This window comes from Nannospalax galili, unplaced genomic scaffold (genome assembly GCF_000622305.1).
Source record: "Nannospalax galili isolate Female #2095 unplaced genomic scaffold, S.galili_v1.0 scaffold1022, whole genome shotgun sequence".
NCBI lineage: Eukaryota > Metazoa > Chordata > Mammalia > Rodentia > Spalacidae > Nannospalax > Nannospalax galili.
In genome coordinates, this window is record NW_008348201.1 from 557,828 (window position 1) to 578,217 (window position 20,390).

At 45.8% G+C, this 20,390-nt stretch overlaps 1 protein-coding gene across 4 annotated transcripts in view; it reads right to left on the bottom strand.

Annotated features, from left to right (window-relative positions):
* Positions 1-4,503: 4,503 nt before the first annotated feature.
* Positions 4,504-20,390, bottom strand: part of Prickle1 (prickle planar cell polarity protein 1) — a 103,602-nt gene continuing 87,715 nt past the window's right edge. For all 4 annotated transcript variants that reach the window (XM_008844861.3, XM_029569190.1, XM_008844860.3 and 1 more), the window contains exons 2-8: positions 16,251-16,427; positions 14,542-14,655; positions 13,896-14,033; positions 13,185-13,388; positions 11,165-11,351; positions 8,481-9,344; positions 4,504-6,746 (exon numbers count right to left, since the gene is read on the bottom strand). In XM_008844861.3, coding sequence (XP_008843083.1) covers positions 5,923-6,746; positions 8,481-9,344; positions 11,165-11,351; positions 13,185-13,388; positions 13,896-14,033; positions 14,542-14,655; positions 16,251-16,382 — 2,463 coding nt within the window. In that variant the 5' untranslated portion in view covers positions 16,383-16,427 and the 3' untranslated portion in view covers positions 4,504-5,922. The remainder of the gene's footprint in view (positions 6,747-8,480; positions 9,345-11,164; positions 11,352-13,184; positions 13,389-13,895; positions 14,034-14,541; positions 14,656-16,250; positions 16,428-20,390) is intronic.

Here is a 20,390-nt window from a genome sequence, read left to right on the forward strand (position 1 = left end):
TAGAGGCTATTAAATTGGGCGGGGACAGTAAGGGGAGATGTAGGTAGGGGAGGGACTCTAAATACCATCAAATTATATTGTATAAAAATCACAAGAATTCAATTTAAAAATTGAAAAAAAAGGGGTTTCCCTGTAACCCCAGCTGGCCTGGAACTTGTTATGTAGGCTAAGCTGGCCTCCATCTCATAGAGATCTGCCTGCCTCAGCTTCCTGAGTGCTGGGATTTTTAAAGGTGTGTGCCACCTTTAAATTTTTATTATTTTTATTTTATGTGTCTGCGTGTATTGCCTGCATGTAGGTAAGTGCACTCGTGTCATGCAATGCCCGCTGTCAGATCCCCTGAGACTGGAGTTACGGACAGTTGTTACCTGTCATGTGGCTGCTGGGATTCGAACCCGGGTCTTCTGCAAGAATGATCAGTGTTCTTAATTGCTGAGCCATCTCTCCAGCCCCACAGACTATTTTTTAAAGATTTATTTTATTAATGTGTGTGTGTGTCTGTGTGAGTGTATGCACACGTGTATACCCATGGAAACTGGAAGGGGGCATTGGATCCCTTGGAGCACAAGTTATATGTGTTTTGAGCTGCCTGTGTGTGGGTGCAAGGAACTAACCTGGTCCTCTGGTAGAGCAGTAAGTGCTCTTAACTGATGAATCCTCTTTCCAGCCCCCAAAGATTTTGAGTTGAAGAATAATTACGTTTTTCTTCCTCTTCCACGGGAAAAGGTGGGTTTAGAGCACTACACGAAGGTTGTTGTGTCAAGCTTGTTACTCGTCTCTTTCCTTCCTACTTAAGAATGAGATTTGTTAACATTACGTATATAGTGTTACTGCTTCAGAGCGTGTTTGAGCTCTTCCCCACAGACAGATGCTGTTCTAATCCTGGATTGCTATTGCTAAAACTAAAATTTTAAAGCTCCCCCCCATTAATTAAAAATTATGGGGACTGGAGAGATGGCTCAGCAGTTAAGAGCACTGGCTTGCTCCTGTGGATGACCCGGGTTCTATTCCCAACTCCCACATGGTGGCTAACAAGCATCGGTAACTCCACTTCCAGGGGATCCGACATTTCGACCAACACCATTATTGCATGACATGGGTGCACTTACATACATGCAGGCAATACACTTATAAAATGATCACAAATATTTTATTTTTAAAAATAAAAAAAATATGGTTAATCAAACCCTTTTATTACTTTTGTAGAGCAGTAGATGAATCGGAAAAGCTAAAGCACTTAATGCTGAAAGGGAACTAATTCATTCCCTGCACAGAATGCTGAAGTTGTGGGGAGACCTTTGAAAAGGACTAGTACTCTCAGCTGTGATGGCGTGCCTTTAATCCCAGCACTTGGGAGGCAGAGGCAGGCTGATCTCTGTGAGTTCAAGGTCAGCCTGGTCTACAGAGTGAGTTCTGGGTCAGCTGGGGCTACAGGGAGACCCTGTCTCAAAAAGACAAAAAGAAAGGTCTAGTACTCATATTGTGGAAGTGCCTAAGCTAATGAGTGGTGAGTCTCCAAATGTTACCTCCTGAATCCTGGTGTTCTATGCCCTGTACCTCACTCTGTAGTGAGTGCCCCTTAGACTAGCGGTCATCTGTTCTAATGTCAGTTACTTCGTTCAGTTTTGTAGAAATACTAAAATTACTAGCATTAAGGCATACTGATAATGGTAATTTACATGGTCTCGATCGAATTTATTTCAGAAGATGCATTGCTGCAATCTTTTGACGTTCGCCAGCTGCCACCTTGTACACATAAAGCGATAGGGATGGGAAATTTCTCTTTGCAGAAAGTGACTTAAAATTGATCTCCAAATAGGGATGCCTGCCCAGCAGGCTAGGGCTGTATAAACAGCACTGGCTGTGATCCTGTGACTGCGTCTACACACTTCCTGTCTCACTCAGCTTACCTCCACCACCATTTTGGAAGCAATCCTTATGTTTTAGTCTACCAGTGGCTTTACTTGTATGACCTTGGCAAAATGGGAGCCCACATAGGCAAGGTTCAGTTATTCTGCCTATTTCTCCTTGTTCAGTTTGCCTGGAAGCCTTTCTGTGTTTGAGTTTACAGAGAACCACGTATAGAACACAGCTTCTGAGTATTTGAATGAATGGCTCAGGAACTCAATTAGGCAATTAGCAATTTTCTCTCTAAGGTAAAGCATTTTATCTTAATTGTTTACCTAGCAGAGACTGATGAGGATTTTGGAATTCCAATTCCAATATATTTTCTTTTTTGTATCCCCCAAAGGCTTCTCACGGAAGTATTAATATAGAAGCAGTGTTAGTAGTCCCTGAGATAGCTCAAAGGTATAGAAGGATGCTTCGTGCTCGATTTATGACCATAGACTTGGAACTGGCTGATGGCAGGCGTGCCTGGGTCGGTAGTGTTTCAGAAATGTTTCAGTAAGTTATTCATGTTTAAGTGGGAAATTTCACCAAAGCTGATTCCTGCTTCTCTTGGAAACACCTTTGGTCTGACAGTGCCGGTTCCTTGCACAGTGGAATTCCAGCCGTCCTCCCACATTTGTTACTTGATGGCCCATGCTTCCTGTCTGGAGAATGGGATGGGCAGCAGGTAACCTCTCCTTTCACTGCAGGTTCTCTTGATGTCACTGAGGAGTGAGAACCAGAGTGAACAGCAGATAACCTGCACAAAACAAATCCTTCCCTGTTGAGCAGAGCTGGAAGGAGTTTCTGTGAACTGCAGGTGCCCTTGTAGGGGTGCCTGCAGTAAGGACCAGGCACCCCTCAAGGTCCTGCCTCCCCATCTGATGAGGCACTAGTCTACCATTTAGTTTTTATCTTGGACCAAATTTTGGAATTCAGTGACCAGAATATTTCAAACTTTTTAAAAATTTTGTATGAGTGTTTTGCCTACATGTATGTAAGTCCATCTGTACATGCAATGTATTTGGAGGCTAGATGGGGGCATTGGATACTCTTCCTGGAACTGGAGTTGCAGGTGGTTGCAGGTGCTGGGAACCAAACCCCAGTCCTCTGCAGGAGTGGCCAGTGCTCTTAACCGCTGAGCCACTTCTCCAGACCCTCAACTTTCAACTAGGTCTGTTCACACCTTTCTTGCAGCCAGGCACTTTATTTCCTCCCGGAACGGCCCAGCAGTTGCTTCCTTTTCAGATCCTTGCAGTCTTCTCGTTGCTTAACAGATTTAAAAGCCTAAGTTACATAATCGTTGGCAATAAACATTTGTCTCCTTAAGTTCTGGCAGTGTAAATAATTAAGGAAAGGGAGAATTGTTATTAGCCAGAACTACTGTCTTGAGACTGTGCTTGAAAAACGTAGAGGGTGGCGTCTTCAGCCTGTACCTGCATTTCTCTGGGCTGAGTTCTAGCTCTGAAAGAATCCTCTGACATGTCTTCAAAACCAAGAACTTTGAATTGTGCACTCCCATACATAATGTGAACCAAGAGAATTTCTAGGAAGAAAATTGGTGATGTCCATCAGCTTCAAATACATGTAACTCTGTAATTTTGGTGCTGAGTGTCTATGTACATGTCCTGCTGTAGGGGAAGACATTCATGGGGAAACCCAGTGTCACCTCTGGGGAAGACATGCATGGGAAGCTCAATATATCACCTCAGGCCTTCTAAAATAACCTGAAAACAGAATATTGAGTAGTTATTCAAAAGAACAAGGTAAGGGGCTGGAGAGGTAGCTCAGGGGTTAAGAGCATTGGCTGATCTTGCAGATGGTCCAGGTTTGGGTCCCAGCACCCACATGGCACTGAACAACCATTGCCCTCTTCTGGACTCCACAGGCATTGCAGGACATGGGTGTACTTACGCGTGTGTACAGATAATATACAAATACACATCAATTTTTTTAAAAGAATGAGGTAGGGGCTGGAGAGATGGCTCAGCAGTTAAGAACACTGGCTGTTTTTGCAGAAGACTTGGGTTCGAATCCCAGCACTCACATGGCAGATAACAACTGTCCATAACTTGAGTTCCAGGGGATCCGACAGCCTCCTCTGTCCTCCGTGAGCATTGCACAACATGGGTGCACTTACCTACATGCGGGCAATACACGCGTACACATAAAATAAAAATAATAAAATATTTTTAAAAACGAAGTAAAACAATTGCATACTTTGAGGAACGTAAAGGCAAGGTACAGGACGTGGTTTGTTGCCTTTTGTGTATGCTGGAGAGCGTCCCAGGGCCACGCGCATCCTAAGCATGTGTTGCCACAAGAGACACTGTGTGCTTTAACAGCTGTAGGACGCACCAGAACTGGATGCATGGCGGTTACTTGTGCAGATAAGGAGTGGGAAAGGAGCTTTGGGGTCTGAATTACTGGATTCATGACTGACAGCTTTGCTCTGCTAAATATGGAGTAATACGGAGTTTCTGTGCTTGGAATGTTTCTATGTCTTACCTAATGGGGATGTGTGGACAGACAGGGGTTCAACAAAGACCTGCTGTTGGCAGATCTGCAGAACCAACCATGGTTAACACCAGAGCGCAGTGGAAGACTCATATCCAGAAAGGTAGTTTCTTATTTATTAGGCTTTTATTAAATACGTCTCTGAAAGGCTCAGGACACCACCAGGAGCTTTAGTTAGGACTGAGATGTAGATGCAAGATCAGCACAGACCAGACTCTCTGCTCCTTAGCTCACATCCAGCATAACTGTCCTTTGAACCAGAGCCTCATAAACTTGAAGTACTCGGTGGCACCACATTTTTGTTGATTTTTAAAAGAAAAGTGTTAAATGGAAACCCAGTTTTCAAAAATGCTTTTAAAGGCCAACAGATGCTTTTAAAGGCCAACAGTTAGCTTAGGGGAAGGGAAAAAAAGCATACCCTCTCTTCACATAGTAAGTCTGCGTGGGCTTTGCCACAGGAAGCTCATCTTTGTAATCTGGGCTCATCACCTGCTGGCATGACCTCCGCCTGCCACAGGTAGAAACACCCAGACAGCTGCTCGTGGTTTCACTGTATATTCCCAAGGTGTGTGGGGTTTGTCCATTTTTACATTTATACAGTTTACATTGCTTGACCCATAAATATCACTTGTAAGATTAACAGGGCCCTAGTAACAAGTATTTACATAGCCCCACCATGCATACAGAGCCTTTTTCAATATTGGAGAGGGAGAAAAACAACTTTCTATCACTAGGCAATATAGAGTTGACTGTCTAAACTTATAAACCCTGACTAAAATACAAGCAATTATCTCATCCATAAATGCTGTTTCTGATTTCCTAACAAATCTAGCATGGCAGTGTAGCAAATATCTTGCAATTCAGGGATATAAAAATATCAGGTTTAAAATCTGAAATATACAGTATATACATTAATATTTGCACCGTTAAATTAGGAATATACTTAAGTCTATGAAATACTACATTATAAATAGCATTTTTTTCAATCTGTAGCTGGAACTAATACAATGTTTACCTGGCTACTCGGGGCTGAAGGGGACAAGGTTGCCTCACACATAGGATGCACAGTGGTAGCTAGGTCGTCGTCTGGTGACGTGCATGCCTCATAAGACACCGATCAGGACCTGCCAACCTGGCTGAAGTCATGACAAGCACTATTGCTTTACAGAGGTGGCTGGTGCTGTCCATCGTCTAAGATGGCAGTCTATCCAACCACCTTGTGACAGTTTCTGGAATATTCTCTTACGGACTGGAGACCAGAGTAGCTGTCCGAAACTGTCAGGTGTACCTGCCACAGGCAGAAGACGTTGTGTCACTCTGGCACCATCTAAGAAGGTAAACTGAGGAACCACACCTTTCAAATGGTAATGTGACACTGTAAACAGCAGTAGGGTTCTCGTTTACACGGGCCAAGAAAGCACTTTAAACTATTTAAGCAACTTTCCTAAGGAAGAAAAAAGGTGAGAGTCCAGGCTAAATGGTTAAGTTCTAAGCCAATCATGTCCATGTACTTGGTTAAGAAATAATGCAGTTTTTGCCCTTGTGTCCCTTCTTCCTCTTGGGTTTCGTCATCCTCTGAGTAAACTGTGGGGTGGGCAGTGCGGACGCTGGGCGAGGAAGGTCCTCTGGGTAGTAGGCGAATCTCTGTGGCCGGGGCTGTGGGATGGGCTGTCCGAGGAAATAGCCTTCTTCCTCCGAGTCGGAGGACGATGAGGATGAACACCAGGAGTCGTCGTCCTCGTACAGCCCCAGAAACCTGTTCATTCCTGGGCTCTGCAGGGCGTAACCAGGTACGGCCGGGGCGAAGCGGCCGCTCTGCATGCGCGCCCGAGCCCCCTGACTCTGGACAAACGCCTCGTAGTCGGCAGGGGCGCGGAGCCACGGTCGGTCCCGCGGGGAGCACTTCCGGTCCGCCAGCAGGTTCAAGGCGTTGTCAGAGCGCGACCTGCGGCTGCGGCGGCGGCGGGGAGGCCGGGATCCCCGCTCCTCCACTTGGTAGACACGCCTCCGAGTCCGCTCGCTCAGTGGAGGCTGCCGGACCTCCACGGCCTCGTAGCTGCCGCGGTCGACAACGTCGTCGGAAAACTTGACCTGCTGTGGCCTGGACTGGGACTTGGACCGTCTGAGCGCCGGCAGGTGTAGCGGCTTCTCGGGCCCGGGTCCTTCCGGACACAGCTCAGAACTCAGGCTCTTCAGGGACTCGGCGCTCCTGTGTAGCATGGAAGAGTTGAGCGTTCCCATGTTGCTCGTCTTCTCGCAGCCCTCGGCTTCCATCTCTTCGAAGGTTTGCAGCGGATATAGCGCCGGCCTTGGCTTGTTCTCAGCGTCCACCGACGCTGCTACAACCCAGAACAAGGCGTTATTCTCAGCAGCACTCACCCGCTGGCCCTTGTTAAGCCGCCAGAAAGCACCCCAAAGAAAATGTCCTCTCAGGATTTGATATAAGCCCAGACAGGAAAGCCAGTGTGTGTGTGTCACTTACCAACTGAGAAGCATGAATTTAAAAATACATTTTTTTACGTGTATGAGTGTATTGCCTGCATGTATGTGAGAGCACGTGTGTTGTGCAGTGCCAGAGGGGAGAAGCATGAATTTTGTTCATGATAAAGGGAACCAAAAGATCGCTTTGGCACAGGGCACAGCGGCAGACATGTACCGCCTCCTCGCAGAAGTCTCTCCTTTATTAGTAGAGACCATAAACACAGCCTCACTTATCTGTGGACATGTTCTGGGGCCTCCTACCCTAATGGACTGGCCTGAAAGGGACACGTTTAAAAGAAAAGGTTTGCCAGCCCAAGCCTACAGCGGAGCCAGTTTCCTTCTACCTTTAATTCTCCAAATAGGCCACTTCCAGACGGATCTTATTTCAAAACTTTTTCAAAACTGTGATTCTGTTAGAATGTGACATAAGCAAATTAAATATCTATGAACCCGTGTGAGGACAGTGAGAGGCTGGTGTGGGCTCCTGGTAGCCGACACTGCAATTGAGATTGCAATCTCCTACTTTTTAAAGTTGGCTGTCTTTCAGTCCATTATATTATCAAGGACTGTCAGCCCCTAGCTTTTCTTTTTTTCAGGGGCTGGGGACTGAACTCAGTCCCCATATGCACTTACATATGCTAAGTGAAAGCTATACAGCTGCACTTAGATCACCTTCAGATCCTGCCCTTAACCCAAGAACTTTCCCTAAATTCTACCTGGGTTTGGTAACAGATTAAACTACCTAACACGAAGCCTGGCAGTCTCACTCACCATGTGCCCCCAGCTCCCCTTTATAGCACGCCTCATCTCTGACAGGTCAGAAACCAGAGGAAGCTGTGCCTTATCCCTTCTACACAGACCAGTCAGGCAGAGGGCAGCACTCAGCCCTTTCCTGGATGAATTACAATATAATGAAAGGACTAGGTATTACTAGTTTGTGAAACTAAGACACATAGGAGTAACATTGGTGTCTAAAACCTAATTGCCCATGCGATTCATGTAAAAGGCTGGCTTCTAGGCCTGGCCTTATCCTCAACACCTGGGTAATGTTAAAATTTAGCTGTTAAGCATTTCAAGTTTCCTCCTATTTAAAATGTAATGACATATAACCTGTATAGCTCAGGGTCATTTTAAACATAAAATGTGGGTAACTAATAAGAATGTGCCTTGGAAACATTAAAGTACTATTTTATAATGAGAAAAAAATGCTCAGATTTTTCTGAGCTATCTCTTGCCACAAGGCAGTTTTGGAAAATGCTTTTTTGAAAGTTATGAGCTTCTAACCACGCTCGGGCCAGTTTTAATATCTTAAAATTCATATAGCACAATCCAAAGAATCCAGCCTTGCGGCCAAAATCCAGTCTCAGACTTCCTCACCCAAGGCGATTTCCTCCCATCACAAAAGGCTGTGTTCAGAATGTTTTATATATACACATTTTCCTATAAGGACACCTTTGTTTGGCTACAGTATGGCATTTAAATGAAACACCTTTGTTTCCTTAGTCCAGAGTTTTAAATAACACAGCCCCTACTGGCATGGCGTTCACTGCAAACTCCCTTTTCAAACACCTCATAATCCCTAAGTAACATACCTGTAATATTGGACAAAGCCAGAGAATCCATAGAATCCCGAACACTCTGTTCTGGTTTCAGGTCAGATAAACACTCCAGGGAATCTTCATACCACTGGGTTTGGTTGTGACTGTATCCGGCAGCACCATGGTCCAGGTCGAGTTCCTGCAGCCTTCGGCTGCTGGCAGGACCTGGGTGGCTGCCGTAGGCAGAGTCACCCAGCCCATCCTGTGACTGGGCCCAGTACATATCAGACTGGTACTTTTTACTTGCGAGGCTCTGGTGATTTTGTTTTAACTCGGGCTTACTTTTCACCATGTTGTCAGGTATCCAGTGCTCACTGGCTCTAATATCTACCTCACTGGGCTGCTGCTGAAAGAGGCTTTTATCCCCAAACTTGAGGAGAAGCTGTGTCATGTAATCTTCGTGCTCAGCCCATTCTTCAGGGTCTTCGGCGGCTTCTTGCTCTACTCTGCCTTTCCAGAATTCCTCATCGGCAAAACCTGCTCCCTGCCTGGAGAGACTCAGGTCATCCAGCTTCTGAGAAAGGGTGTCATCTGCTTTGCCGGACAGACCCGGAAACTTGTAGTTCAGAGCAGGTGACAAGAGCAGAGACTGTCTGCACTGATCTGCCGAGCGACTGCTTTTGCCCATCCGGACACTCCTTCTGGAGTCTCTGGATCGGGCTGACTGGAACGCAGAGTCGGAGGAATCAGAGGCATGCATGTCTTCCCCGAGGCTGCAGGTCTTTGAGCAATAAATCTGACCTTGTTTAGGAAGAAAGGGGCAGCCCAACAAAGAAGCCTTACACTGGGCACAGGAAAAGCAGGCCTCTGTGGCGTGCCAGTGCTGCCCACCATAGGTCATCTGTGCATGGTCCACCCCTATTTGGAAAAAGGATAGGCAAGCTGTTACAGTTTACTGTTGGAAATAAGGAAGAAACAGAAAATGTGGACAGAAGGGAACTCCATTGACAGAAATGTTGTGTATCATTTTTCTTTATCCTTTTGAGTCCAGGCTACCCCTAAACTCACTTTATAGCTCAGGTTGGCCTTGAGTGCCTGAACGTCCTGCCTCAGCCCCTGAATGCTGGGAGTACAGGTGTGCATTACACCCGGTTGTCTTGATCTTCTCAGGTGTGAGTATATAGGCTTAGTTAACCCTCCTTATTTATAGTCTGTACTTTTCAATTTATCTACTTGTAAAAATTATTTGTAATCCCAAGATTGATAGCCACGACACTTTTCGTGGCCTTCCGCCGACACGCAGAGTAATGAAGGTTTAAACTTAGCAACACTTGCTCCTCACTGAGGGATTTGGTTTCAGCTCCTGTACTATAAACAAGTGTTCTGCTCATGGCATGTTTCATGCCATGGTTTTTGCATTTTGGTGCTTTTTTTGTTGTAGATACAAAAGTGGCCCCAGGCGTCATGTTAAAATGCTGCTTAGCGTCCTAAGCACATGCAAATCATGTATTAGATAAGCCATAGCCACAGTGTGGCAGGTGATGAAGACAATATATATTCAGTAAAGAGCCCAAAACACAAGACAGGGTTGTGTGCTGACAGATGGTAAAAATGGTTCAACCGGGGCTGGAGAGATGGTTCAGCAGGTAATAGTGCTAGCATGGGCTGCTCTTGCAGAGGACCTGGGTTCAATTCTCAGCATCCACCTAGGGCCAACAACTGTAACTCCAGTTCTGGGGGAATCTGACTCCCTCTTCTGGCCTCTGTGGGTATTGTACCCACAGATGCACATACATACATGCAGGCAAAACATTCAAACACATAAAATAAAAATAAATTTAAAATGTTGGGAAAAAAGATGGGAGGCTGGAGAGATAGCTCTGAGGTTAAGCGCACTGGCTGCTCTTTGAAGATTTGAAGATGATCTGGGTTCAGCTCCTAGCACCCACATGGTGGCTAACAACTATACATAATTCAGTTCCAGGGGACTCTGATCCCCTCTTCTGGCTTCCATAGGTGTTGCATGCACAGGTGCACTTACATACATGCAGACATACACTCAAAAACATAAAAATAGCCAGGCATGGTGGCACACGCCCTTAATCCCAGCCCTTGGGAGGCAGAGGCAGGCAGATCTCTGTGAGTTTGAGGCCAGCCTGGTCTACATAGTGAGTTCCAGGACAGCTGGGGCAACAGGGAGACCCTGTCTCAAAAAGACAAAAAAAAAAAAAAGTAAATTTTAAATGCTGCAACCAGGGCAAGGAGGTAGTTATACAGCACTTCCTTAGCATATGCAGGTCCATGGGTCCCATCCCCAGCATCACCAAAAAAAGAAAGTCCCCAGAGGTTCACAGGAATTTTTTTTTTTGTCTTTTTGAAGCAGGGTCTCCCTGTAGCCCCAGCTGTCCTGGAACTCACTATGTAGACCAGGCTGGCCTTGAACTCACAGAGATCCTCCTGCCTCTGCCTCCCAAGTGCTGGGACTACAGGTGCCACCAGGCCCAGCTGGTTCAAAGGAATTTTAACTGTGTGTTTCCCCAGAAAATACAGCCCCGTGTTCACAGAGTCAGTGTCTGCTGTTGTGAACAACTGGAATCCACTGTTGATCTGTCACTCAGTTAAAAGCTATGACCTTCAGTACATTTACACTGTACCTCAGTTTTCACAAAAGTTAAGGAGGAAGCAAGGCTGTGGCCCCTACCACTGGATGCGATGGGGCTGACCATGTGGGGACTTACCGATATGCTCCCCGCAGGTTTCACAGTACTCAGCATAGAGAGACTCGAAGCAGCCACAGCAGAAGGGGCGGCCATCCTTCATGATGTACCTCTGTCCTCCCAAGACGGTCTCACACTCGAGGCAGCAGAAGTGTTTCATGTGCCAGTGGCGCCCCTCAGCTTCTGTGCACTCATCAGCAAAGATGATCTTTAAAAGGAAAAGAAGGAAAATTGGCATGAACTATTTCAAAGGCTATTTTCTGGCAGCTAACACTGCTCTCAAATCAAGAGACGGGGGCCTGCAGGAAGGGCCCTGTGCAGGTGCAGTTCCAGCTTAGGGATTCCTTTGGTGGTGATGTTTTCGCTGGGGGTGGCCTTCATGGTGGTTTAGCACTCTGGGGAAGGCTCCCCGCGGCGGAGCAAGGCCTCATTCCTGCCCAGCTGCGAGGCACTGTAGTCTTCAGATACATGCTGAGCGAAAACAGCTGCCTGGACAAGACCCAGGAACAAGGAGAGCAGGAGGAAAGTGCAGCTGGCACTGGAGGAAGAAATAGCGAGTTTGAGGCCAGTCTGGGCTACGTGAGACCGTCTCTTTAATAAAAGGTAATTGAATGCCTATATTTTTAACTTTAAAAAATATTTTATTATTTTTATTTTATGTGTATGAGTGTGTTGCCTGCATGTATGTGAGTCCACCTGTGTTGTACAATGCCGTGGAGGTCAGAAAAGGGCGTCGGATTCCCCTGGAACTAGAGTTAAGGACAGTTCGTAGCTGCCACATGGGTGCTGGGTGCAGTCAGTGCTCTAAACCACTGAGCCATCTCTCCAGCCTTATTCTTAACTTTTCAACTTTACTATTATGCGTTACTTCATCTTAAATCTTATTGTAACTTTATCTTTTGAGCTCTGTAACTTAAAGAGAAAAACCGTGTGTGTGTGTGTGTGTGTGTGTGAGAGAGAGAGAGAGAGAGAGAGAGAGAGAGAGAGAGAGAGAATAGTCACTATAAAGACTTAAGGCACCCGAGAGAGAGAGAGCACCAACTGTTTCAAAAAAACAAAAACCAAACAGAAATCTAAATGAAGTCTATATGGATAGCCACTGCTATTACTGAATGGTAATCCTTACTTGGTATCTATACCAAGGTTATTTAAGATGTTAGCACACGAAGGGAGGGGTATACAGTAACTATCTATGGTATCTTCAACTTTTCCACAAATTTAATTTAGTTTAAAATAAAAAGTTTGCCAGGCATTGTGGCACATGCCTGTAATGGAAGGAGGCAGGAGGATCAGAAGTTGAAGGTCAGCCTCAGCCTCATAGTAAGTTTGAGTCCAGCCTGAACCAAAGGCGGCCCTGTTTCAAAAAAAAAAAAAAAAAAAGCCCAAAACCAAAAAGACACAAAAAGAAACAGCGTAAGAAAAAGAAATTCATTTTATACTGTCATCTATTCTCGCCTGTGCCCACTATGTACTGTCTTTCCATAACTTTTCCCAGTATGTCTACTATGTTGAATTCTTTTTTCCTCTCCTATGTTCAAAGAAATATGACCAGGGCTGGGGAGATGCTCAGCGGTTAAGAGCACTGGCTGCTCTTGCAGAGGACCCGGGTTTGGTTTCCAGCACCCACATGGCAGCTAACAACTGTCTGTAACTCCAGTTCCAGGGAATTCAATGCCTTCTTCTGACTTCCATGGGCATTGCATACACGTGGTATGCCTACATACATGCAGACAAAATATTCATACACATAAAATAAAAATACATTTAAAAAAATTTTAAAATAACACCATGTGCCACATAGTTTCCTGCAGCCTGTTTTCCCCTACATCTGGTAAGGGACATCATCCTTGGAAAAGCCAGACAAACCTGCTGTGCTCTTTGTTCCCCACACAGTACCAGCTGTGAACACGCAGGCTTATCCTAAAACATCCACACATAACAAAAGCAGGAGATGGCATAATTGCTTAGATGTGAACAGTGGAATGTTGGCATACTATTTTCTTATTTTTTCCATCATTAAGGGATGGACTTTGTATTTTACCTCATCACATGCTGAGCACCGTGGCTTGAGAAGTTCCGCATGGTGCCTGCCACAGTGAATTTTTCCATCCTGATAAAAATAGATGAGGTCGACCAGTAGCTCATGACACGTGAAGCAGATGAAACAGGATGGATGCCAGCACACTCCAGGGCCCGCGCGGGAGGCGAATACTGCCACTTCCCCTCCGCTGAGCTTCAACCCACACTAAAGACAAAGGTTTGGAGTTAAAACAGTCCTTTATTTAAATTACTGGGTTCTTAGTGCTTCCTGCTTTACAATAAACCCCAAATTTATTAGGAAGACTTTCATTTTTGTCTCCTGCTGGTGATTAAATAGCTGTCCAAGTTGGATCACTTGTGGTTCTTGAAGGTAACCTCAGAGAGCCTGCTCTTAGTGGGTCTGCCCTGATCTTAGAGGCTGTCCTGCAGGGTGCATCTCCCAGTCTGATAGCTGTCATGGGAGATCATGATGTCTTCACTGTGTCTCTGTTTTTTAATACTGGGTGTTCCCCACCCAAGGCACTGTTCCTCTCACCCCCGGGTTTATAGGCAGACAGAATGACTCCTGCTGTGCAGTTGTGTGGCCAGTTGTTATTGCTTTCTTATCTTTTTGAGATTTCGAAGGACATACTTAGAGGCCATCAGTCAACACACCAAATTACTCCCTCTATATCACCCCCCACACAGCTGCCCTCCTTCTAGAAAGCACTACCTGCTCACACACTGCGTGCATCACGGCCCTGGACAGGAGTTTAATTGTTCCTCTTCCGAGAGCTTCTTTCTTCCTTTGAGCACTGAACACCTGCAACTCTTTTTTCTCCTCTTCGCTCAAAGCCTGGCAGTACCGAACCTTCACAGAAAGGAGAGAGGAAGCCCAAGCTGGCGGGCGGGCTTCTTCACCCGCCCTATTCCAGAGCGTCAGGAAACAGACCACAGTCCCCGTTGCCCTGGCTCAAACCCTCAGTTTTTCAGTGGTGGGGACCCCCCAATCTCAAGGAAAGGGAAACACTATTTAAAGCACAGACATGTCTTACTGTTTTCTAAATCTGAATTGTTAGTTTCAGCCCCAGGCACTCGGTGGGCTTCAGGCCCCACTGCCATGAAGCGCTCACTCAAGAGCGAGGGACAGGACAGCTCAGGATGTGTGGGCTCCTGAAAATTGGTGGGTGGCTGAAAACACTGTAAAAACCAACGTGTGTGAAGTTTCCTGTTGGGACACCGTTTTCTCTCTCAGGATGCATTTTAAATGAAGAGAGGCACATCCAGGAGCTGGGCTGTGAGGAGCTGGGCGCAGACACCCCTCAAGTGCTTGGGGGTTCTTTTCTTTTTTCTAATTAGCCTTCTTCCTGCTACTTTACCTCATTATCATGTGGTGGCAACTGGTACAAAAGCTGTTTGATCCGGTGCTTCTCTCCGGGGCTGTTTACATAAGGAACCTTGTCCTCTGGCAAGCACGCAAAGTAGAGCTGGATCTGCAGAAGCAGCACAGGATGACATCAGGACAGGGAAGGTCGCTTAGTCTTTCCCCTTTCCTCCTTACAGGGTTTGGCCTCCTGCAGCTAACAGACCAGCTGAGCAGGCAAACCTGCAGCTAACTAGCATCCAGCTGCTAAGTTGCTTCTCAGGAATGCAATTTGTAGTGACAATAAAGGGTGTCATAAATTATGCGCTATCAAATATGCATATTTACTGTTACTGCTCCCCAGCCAGTCTTCCAGGGGTCAGCTGAGGGATCAAAGGAGAGTCTTGGGTGACTTTTGCAAATGACCACACAGGCTGTGTGACACTATCCACGATTTAAACATACTCAGTTTGCTCTCTGAATTTTTTGAAATCATTTTATGTGTGTGAGTGTACTGCCTGCATGTATGAAAGTGCACCTGCGCCATGTGCTGCTCTTGGAGGTCAAAAGAGGGCATTGGATTCTCCTGGAGCTGGAGTTATGGTCAATTGTTACCTGCCTTGTGGATGCTGGGAATCAAACCTGGGTCCTCTGCAAGATCAGCCAGTGCTCTTAACCGTTGAGCCCCTGAAAACTTCATTTTTATTTTTCTGTTGTCTTAAGGGACTCAGACAAAAAAGATGAGGGACCTTGGGACCTGTCTGCTAGTTGCAGTACTACAAAAATGTACCTCCTAAGAGGTAAGGGATTCTTTCCAATAAGTGGTTTGTCCAAGTGCTTCCCTGATGAGTACAGAGGCACAGCTCTGCCTCCCTCCTGGTTCTACAAACCTTTTACTTTCCTAATTGTTAATAGACACTTATGCACCAGCTCCTGGATCTTCAAAGGCGTTCCCACCTTCCAGGAATAACTTGGCCATACACTCAACCTTTTATTTCAAAGAATATCTTTGCCTGTATAAAATCTATCACCAGCAATTTTTAACAAGTTCAATATAAGGATATTGGGGAAATAAAAATAGGCATATATATTATTCTCCTCTCGACAAAGCGCCGAAAAGCTGATGTTTGGCCAAGGTCCACCATGTGGTGACAGGCTTGTCAAACAAAGGTCAAATTTCTTGGCACCACCACATTCCTCTTGCAAAGCAAAAGCACTGTAGAGAACTGGTCCCCAAGTTGACTTTTATTTCCGTGGTTGTCACTGAAATTTTAAAATGGGTAAGAGCACAGCTTAGTGGCCCATGCTCTTCAAGAGTCCCAGTGCTCTTTAATCCAACACTCAAGCAGAGGCAGAAGAATCTCTGAATTTGAAGCCAGCCTTGTTTATATACAGAGTTCCAGGCCAGCCTGGGCTATACAGTGAGAGCCTGTCCCCAAAATACTCCAAAAACCAAAGAGGTAAAGTTCTTCCCACCCCTGAAGCACAGCCCCACAACCAGCATTCCTGTCATCACACCAGCCGATCACTGGGGCCATGGGCCGATGGGATCCCTGAACGCAAAGACACAGGGACCTTCCACTGAGAGGCCACACTAGACCTTAAAGCAGAGCTTCAGAGCTATGAGAAGAGGAGTGAGGACTAAGGGTGTGTGCCAGCATGGGCACGAGGTACCACATCTCAAGTACCCGAAAAGCCAAGGAGACCGGAGAGGTGGGCTCCTACCTGCTCTGGCCGGAGGCCTGGTGGGACCCAGGCATACTCCTCCAGTGCACAGCCAGAGTCATCGTCTGATGTGGAACTTCTCTGACACCCAAAGGCCAGTTTGCTCATTTTGGGCTCCATCTCCAACGGCATAGTAATAATAAAGCTTGTCAGTCACAGGGCATCGGATAACAGCTGCTGTGGGTGATACAAGAAAAAAAAAAAAAAAAACGGAAATGTAAAGACATGAATGCATTGCTTTTACTTTCTAGGAGCATTTATTTCATAGCTGTTTACACATAGTTGAGCCCAGAGGAAGTAATCAAATGCCTGGTATCTCTCCTTCCAATCCCTAGAGCCACTGAAGCAACTAAGAAACGATCCCCTCCCAGCCTAGAAAAACTCTGCCAGAGTATTTTTAGTTGCCTTAAAAATATGCCTCTTTAGCTGGGCATGGCAGCACACGCCTTTAATCCCAACAACTTGGGAAGCAGAGGCAGGCGGGTCTCTGTGAGTTCGAGGCCAGCCTGGTCTATGTAATGAGTTCTAGGCCAGGTGGGGCTAGAGGGAGACCCTGACTCAAAAAGACCAAAAAAAAAACAACAAACCCCCCAAAACCCAGAAACTTCTTTGCAAGTGATTTTGCAAATACCCAAGCAAACTGCCCTGTAGATTTCCTAACTGCAGAGCTGCAAATAAGATTCTGTTAAGTCCTCGGGTTTAGAAAGAAGGGTTAGGAATTGGGCCACTGGCCTCGCCCACTATCACCTAGCTACCAGGAAACATGGCTGCAGAGACCCTAGAACCATACTTCCTAAGCAGGTTTTCTGACTAAGGGAGGCACTGCTGCCTGTTGGTGGTGGGCCCCCTGTGAAGTTCATAAGGGAGGCACTGCTGCCTGTTGGTGGTGGGCCCCCTGTGAAGTTCAGACTTCTAATCCATGGCACCAACCCTAGTTTATACACAGAACAGAAAGAATTCAAGTCTTCTAGAGCTGAACTCATTCAATGAGTTCCTTCAACGGACAGTAAACAAATACAGCACTAAGTCAAAATAAAGTCCAGGTTGCTGACTATTAATGTTTAATCTCATTACCAGCCAACATTTAAAGTTATGCACGGCTTACTGTGCGTGAAATGGAATCAGCGCTCTCCTGGGCAAAGTGAGGTGTTAGATTCCCCCTCTGAATGAAAAGCCACCTCAGATAAAGGGCAATGAAGGTGTCAAGACTGTGTTCTTCCTCCCTCTGAGACCTCAGTCTGTCAGCCGAGACCCTGGTTGGTTAGCTCTGTGTATCATCTCTTTGTTTTCTGGTTCTTAAAAATCACCCCTCAATTAAGTCACTAAGGAAAAGAATGCAACACTCTTCACCACCTGATGGAACTTTTTGTATCTACTCCCTTCCCCTCAAAGAATATAAAGAAAAGAAAACTGCAATTAGTCTCACCCAGTCATTTTAGAGAGAACAGTCCCAGAACATCAAATGAATTGTCCAAAGTCACACAGCTAAAACCCCAAGTCAGACACCCAAAAATTCTCCTGACTTCATAAATGTTCTCATTTGCTTAAAAATGTGGGAAAGGCATTGAAATCTGGAATTTCAACCCAAGAAGAAGGCATTTTTCAGCCCCTCTCTTAATGCCACACTGAATACTTAATGTGAGAAAATGTTATTTATTAAAATGTGACTATCAGAATTTAGTTTTTCTCATGATTCCCCAATGTAAAAGCAAAAATGTGAGCAGTTCCCAAGGGGAGGCCAAGCGTCGTGTGGCTGCAGGTCTTGCCAGCAGCAGGGATGGTGACTCAGCAGACAGTGTTCCAACTAACAGACTTAGCTTTCATCTACCCCAGCAGACAGAAAGGCGGCGTCCTTTCCCACACTACCACCGAGAGGCTAGAACCTTTGGAGCCAGCCACTTCTCACAGGTGCAGTTCATTCATGTCTTGACTTAGCAAAGGCTATCTAAGCAGAGGTGCGTGAATTCCTCTACCTCCTCAGTGGAGAAGGATGTGTTAATAAAAATCAGAAAAGGACTTGGATCTTTCCCCTTTGCTTTGAAAAATCCACCCTCAACCTGTCAAGGGAAGAGAACTAGAGATTAAAACTTTAATTAGTAACTCAAAGTCTCAGCAGGAGAACTGGTATCATCAATGAAATTTAAGGGAGACCCTGAAATAACATTTGTTTCTTTCCCAATCTGGCTGGGGAATGTGGGGGTGGAGATAACAGAGAACATAAATACTAACTAGAAAGTAAAAATTAAATGTCACTCTATTATAAAACAAGAGAAAACACCACAAATTATGACAGACCATGGATTTTTTTCCAAGCTAGCTCACAGATGCAGTTGCCAGAGATTTGGAGTATGTGGCTCTCCTAAATGGCTTTTGGATGCACTGGCCCCACCTTAAACCTATAACTCTCAGAGGTTCACTCCAGCCTTTCAACAAACTACACTGAGGGCTGTCAGTCTCTGACAGCACCAAAGGGTACAGTCTTAGGACCTTGAGAGGCACAGTCATTTTTGTCCTAACCATCCTTCTGGTTCACTGTCAGGATAGGCAGCCTACAGTTTTGTGCCTAGTCTGGTACTATTAGTACTGTGGTGTTTAATTGCTGTATCAAGCAACCCAATGCTGGGCGTCAGAGGATTTGGCTCAGGGTCCGCTCTTATCTAGCAATTTGTCCTTAGGTCAGACCCAAGATGGTGAGAAACAGGCTTGGTATATGTGGAGCTGTGATACTTTTTTCTTAGGGAAAATTCCAAGCACACTAAGCCACAGAATGTGCTAACAGGTTCCATTTCCTGCCTTTGTCCTTCCTCCCCAGCCTCCCTTGAACACAGCTAACTAGCTGCTTCTCACCATTTAAAAAGAACCAAACATACAGCTTGCAGATGCATGACTTCTCAATCATCATATAATTGTCAAGAGAACATCTGACAAAGGTAAGAACAACAACACAGGGAGCAGCCCTGCTGTTCTCCTTGTTCAGGAAACAGGGCTCTGAAGTTCTGGGGCTTTTTGCCAGTCACCAGACATCTTGTGGCCTGGCTCTTTAAAAATAGCAACTGCTCTTCTTCCAAAAGTACTTTGAGACTGCAAAGCAGTTCTCAGTTCGGAGAGAATCCTGTGCTCATAGGAGTCGGGAGTACACAACTCCAGAGTTACTGTGTCAGCTGACAGTTACTCCCACTGGGACTGAACAAGCTTTCTTGAAGCCCACCAGTGCCATTCAAATAGAACATGTTAATAACAAAGGTAGACTGCATATTGACCCTGGATTTTTACCTCCTTTTTTGTGTTCAAGAAGGTTCTAGGCCAAATTATTTACCACCATTTCCAGCTGCACTGGGGACAGCCTCTACCAGTCCCCACATCAAACCTGGACCACATACATCATGAGCACACACAGATCATGTGCAGTGGTCTACAGAGCAGTCCTAGGTTGAGCAATGGCCACACAAGCTGCTGGAATGTGAGGGGCACTTGTCCCCCAAATTAGACCATGGCTTCATTCACCCAGTGACCCACGTAAGAGATGCCTCATGAAATTTACTGTCTAGATTCATCCATACCATACTCTAGTCCTTCTGGGTGTGACATGGAAACCTGTTTGTCACCTGGAAGATGAGAGTAGTTGGGGGGTGGGGATTCAGCCCACCCTGAGCTGCCGTGTAGCACTTCAATCCCTGGCTCTAGCTTTCTGATGACTGTCAAACTTTCTGTGGGTTTTTCTCCACTATCATGTTCTGATTCCACCATGGCTGGCTCTGTTTTTTTTTTAAATTTTATTATTTTTATTTTATGCGTATGAGTGTATTGCCTGCTTGTATGTGAGTGCACCCGTGTTGTACAGTGCCGCAGAGGTCAAAAGAGGGCATCAGATTCCCCTGGAACTGGAGTTAAGATGGTTGTTAGCCATCATGTGGGTGCTGGGAATCAAATCCAGGTCCTCTGCGGGTTTTCCTTTATATGTGTGAGTATTGCCTGCAGGTATGTAAGTACACCCATGTCAAGCAATGCCCATGGAGGTCAGAAGAAGGCGTTGGCTACCCTGGAACCTGAGTTACAGACAGTTGATAGCCACAATGTGGGTGCTGGAAATCTGCTAGAGCAGCATCGAACCTGTCCTCTGCAAGAGCAGTCAGTGCTCTT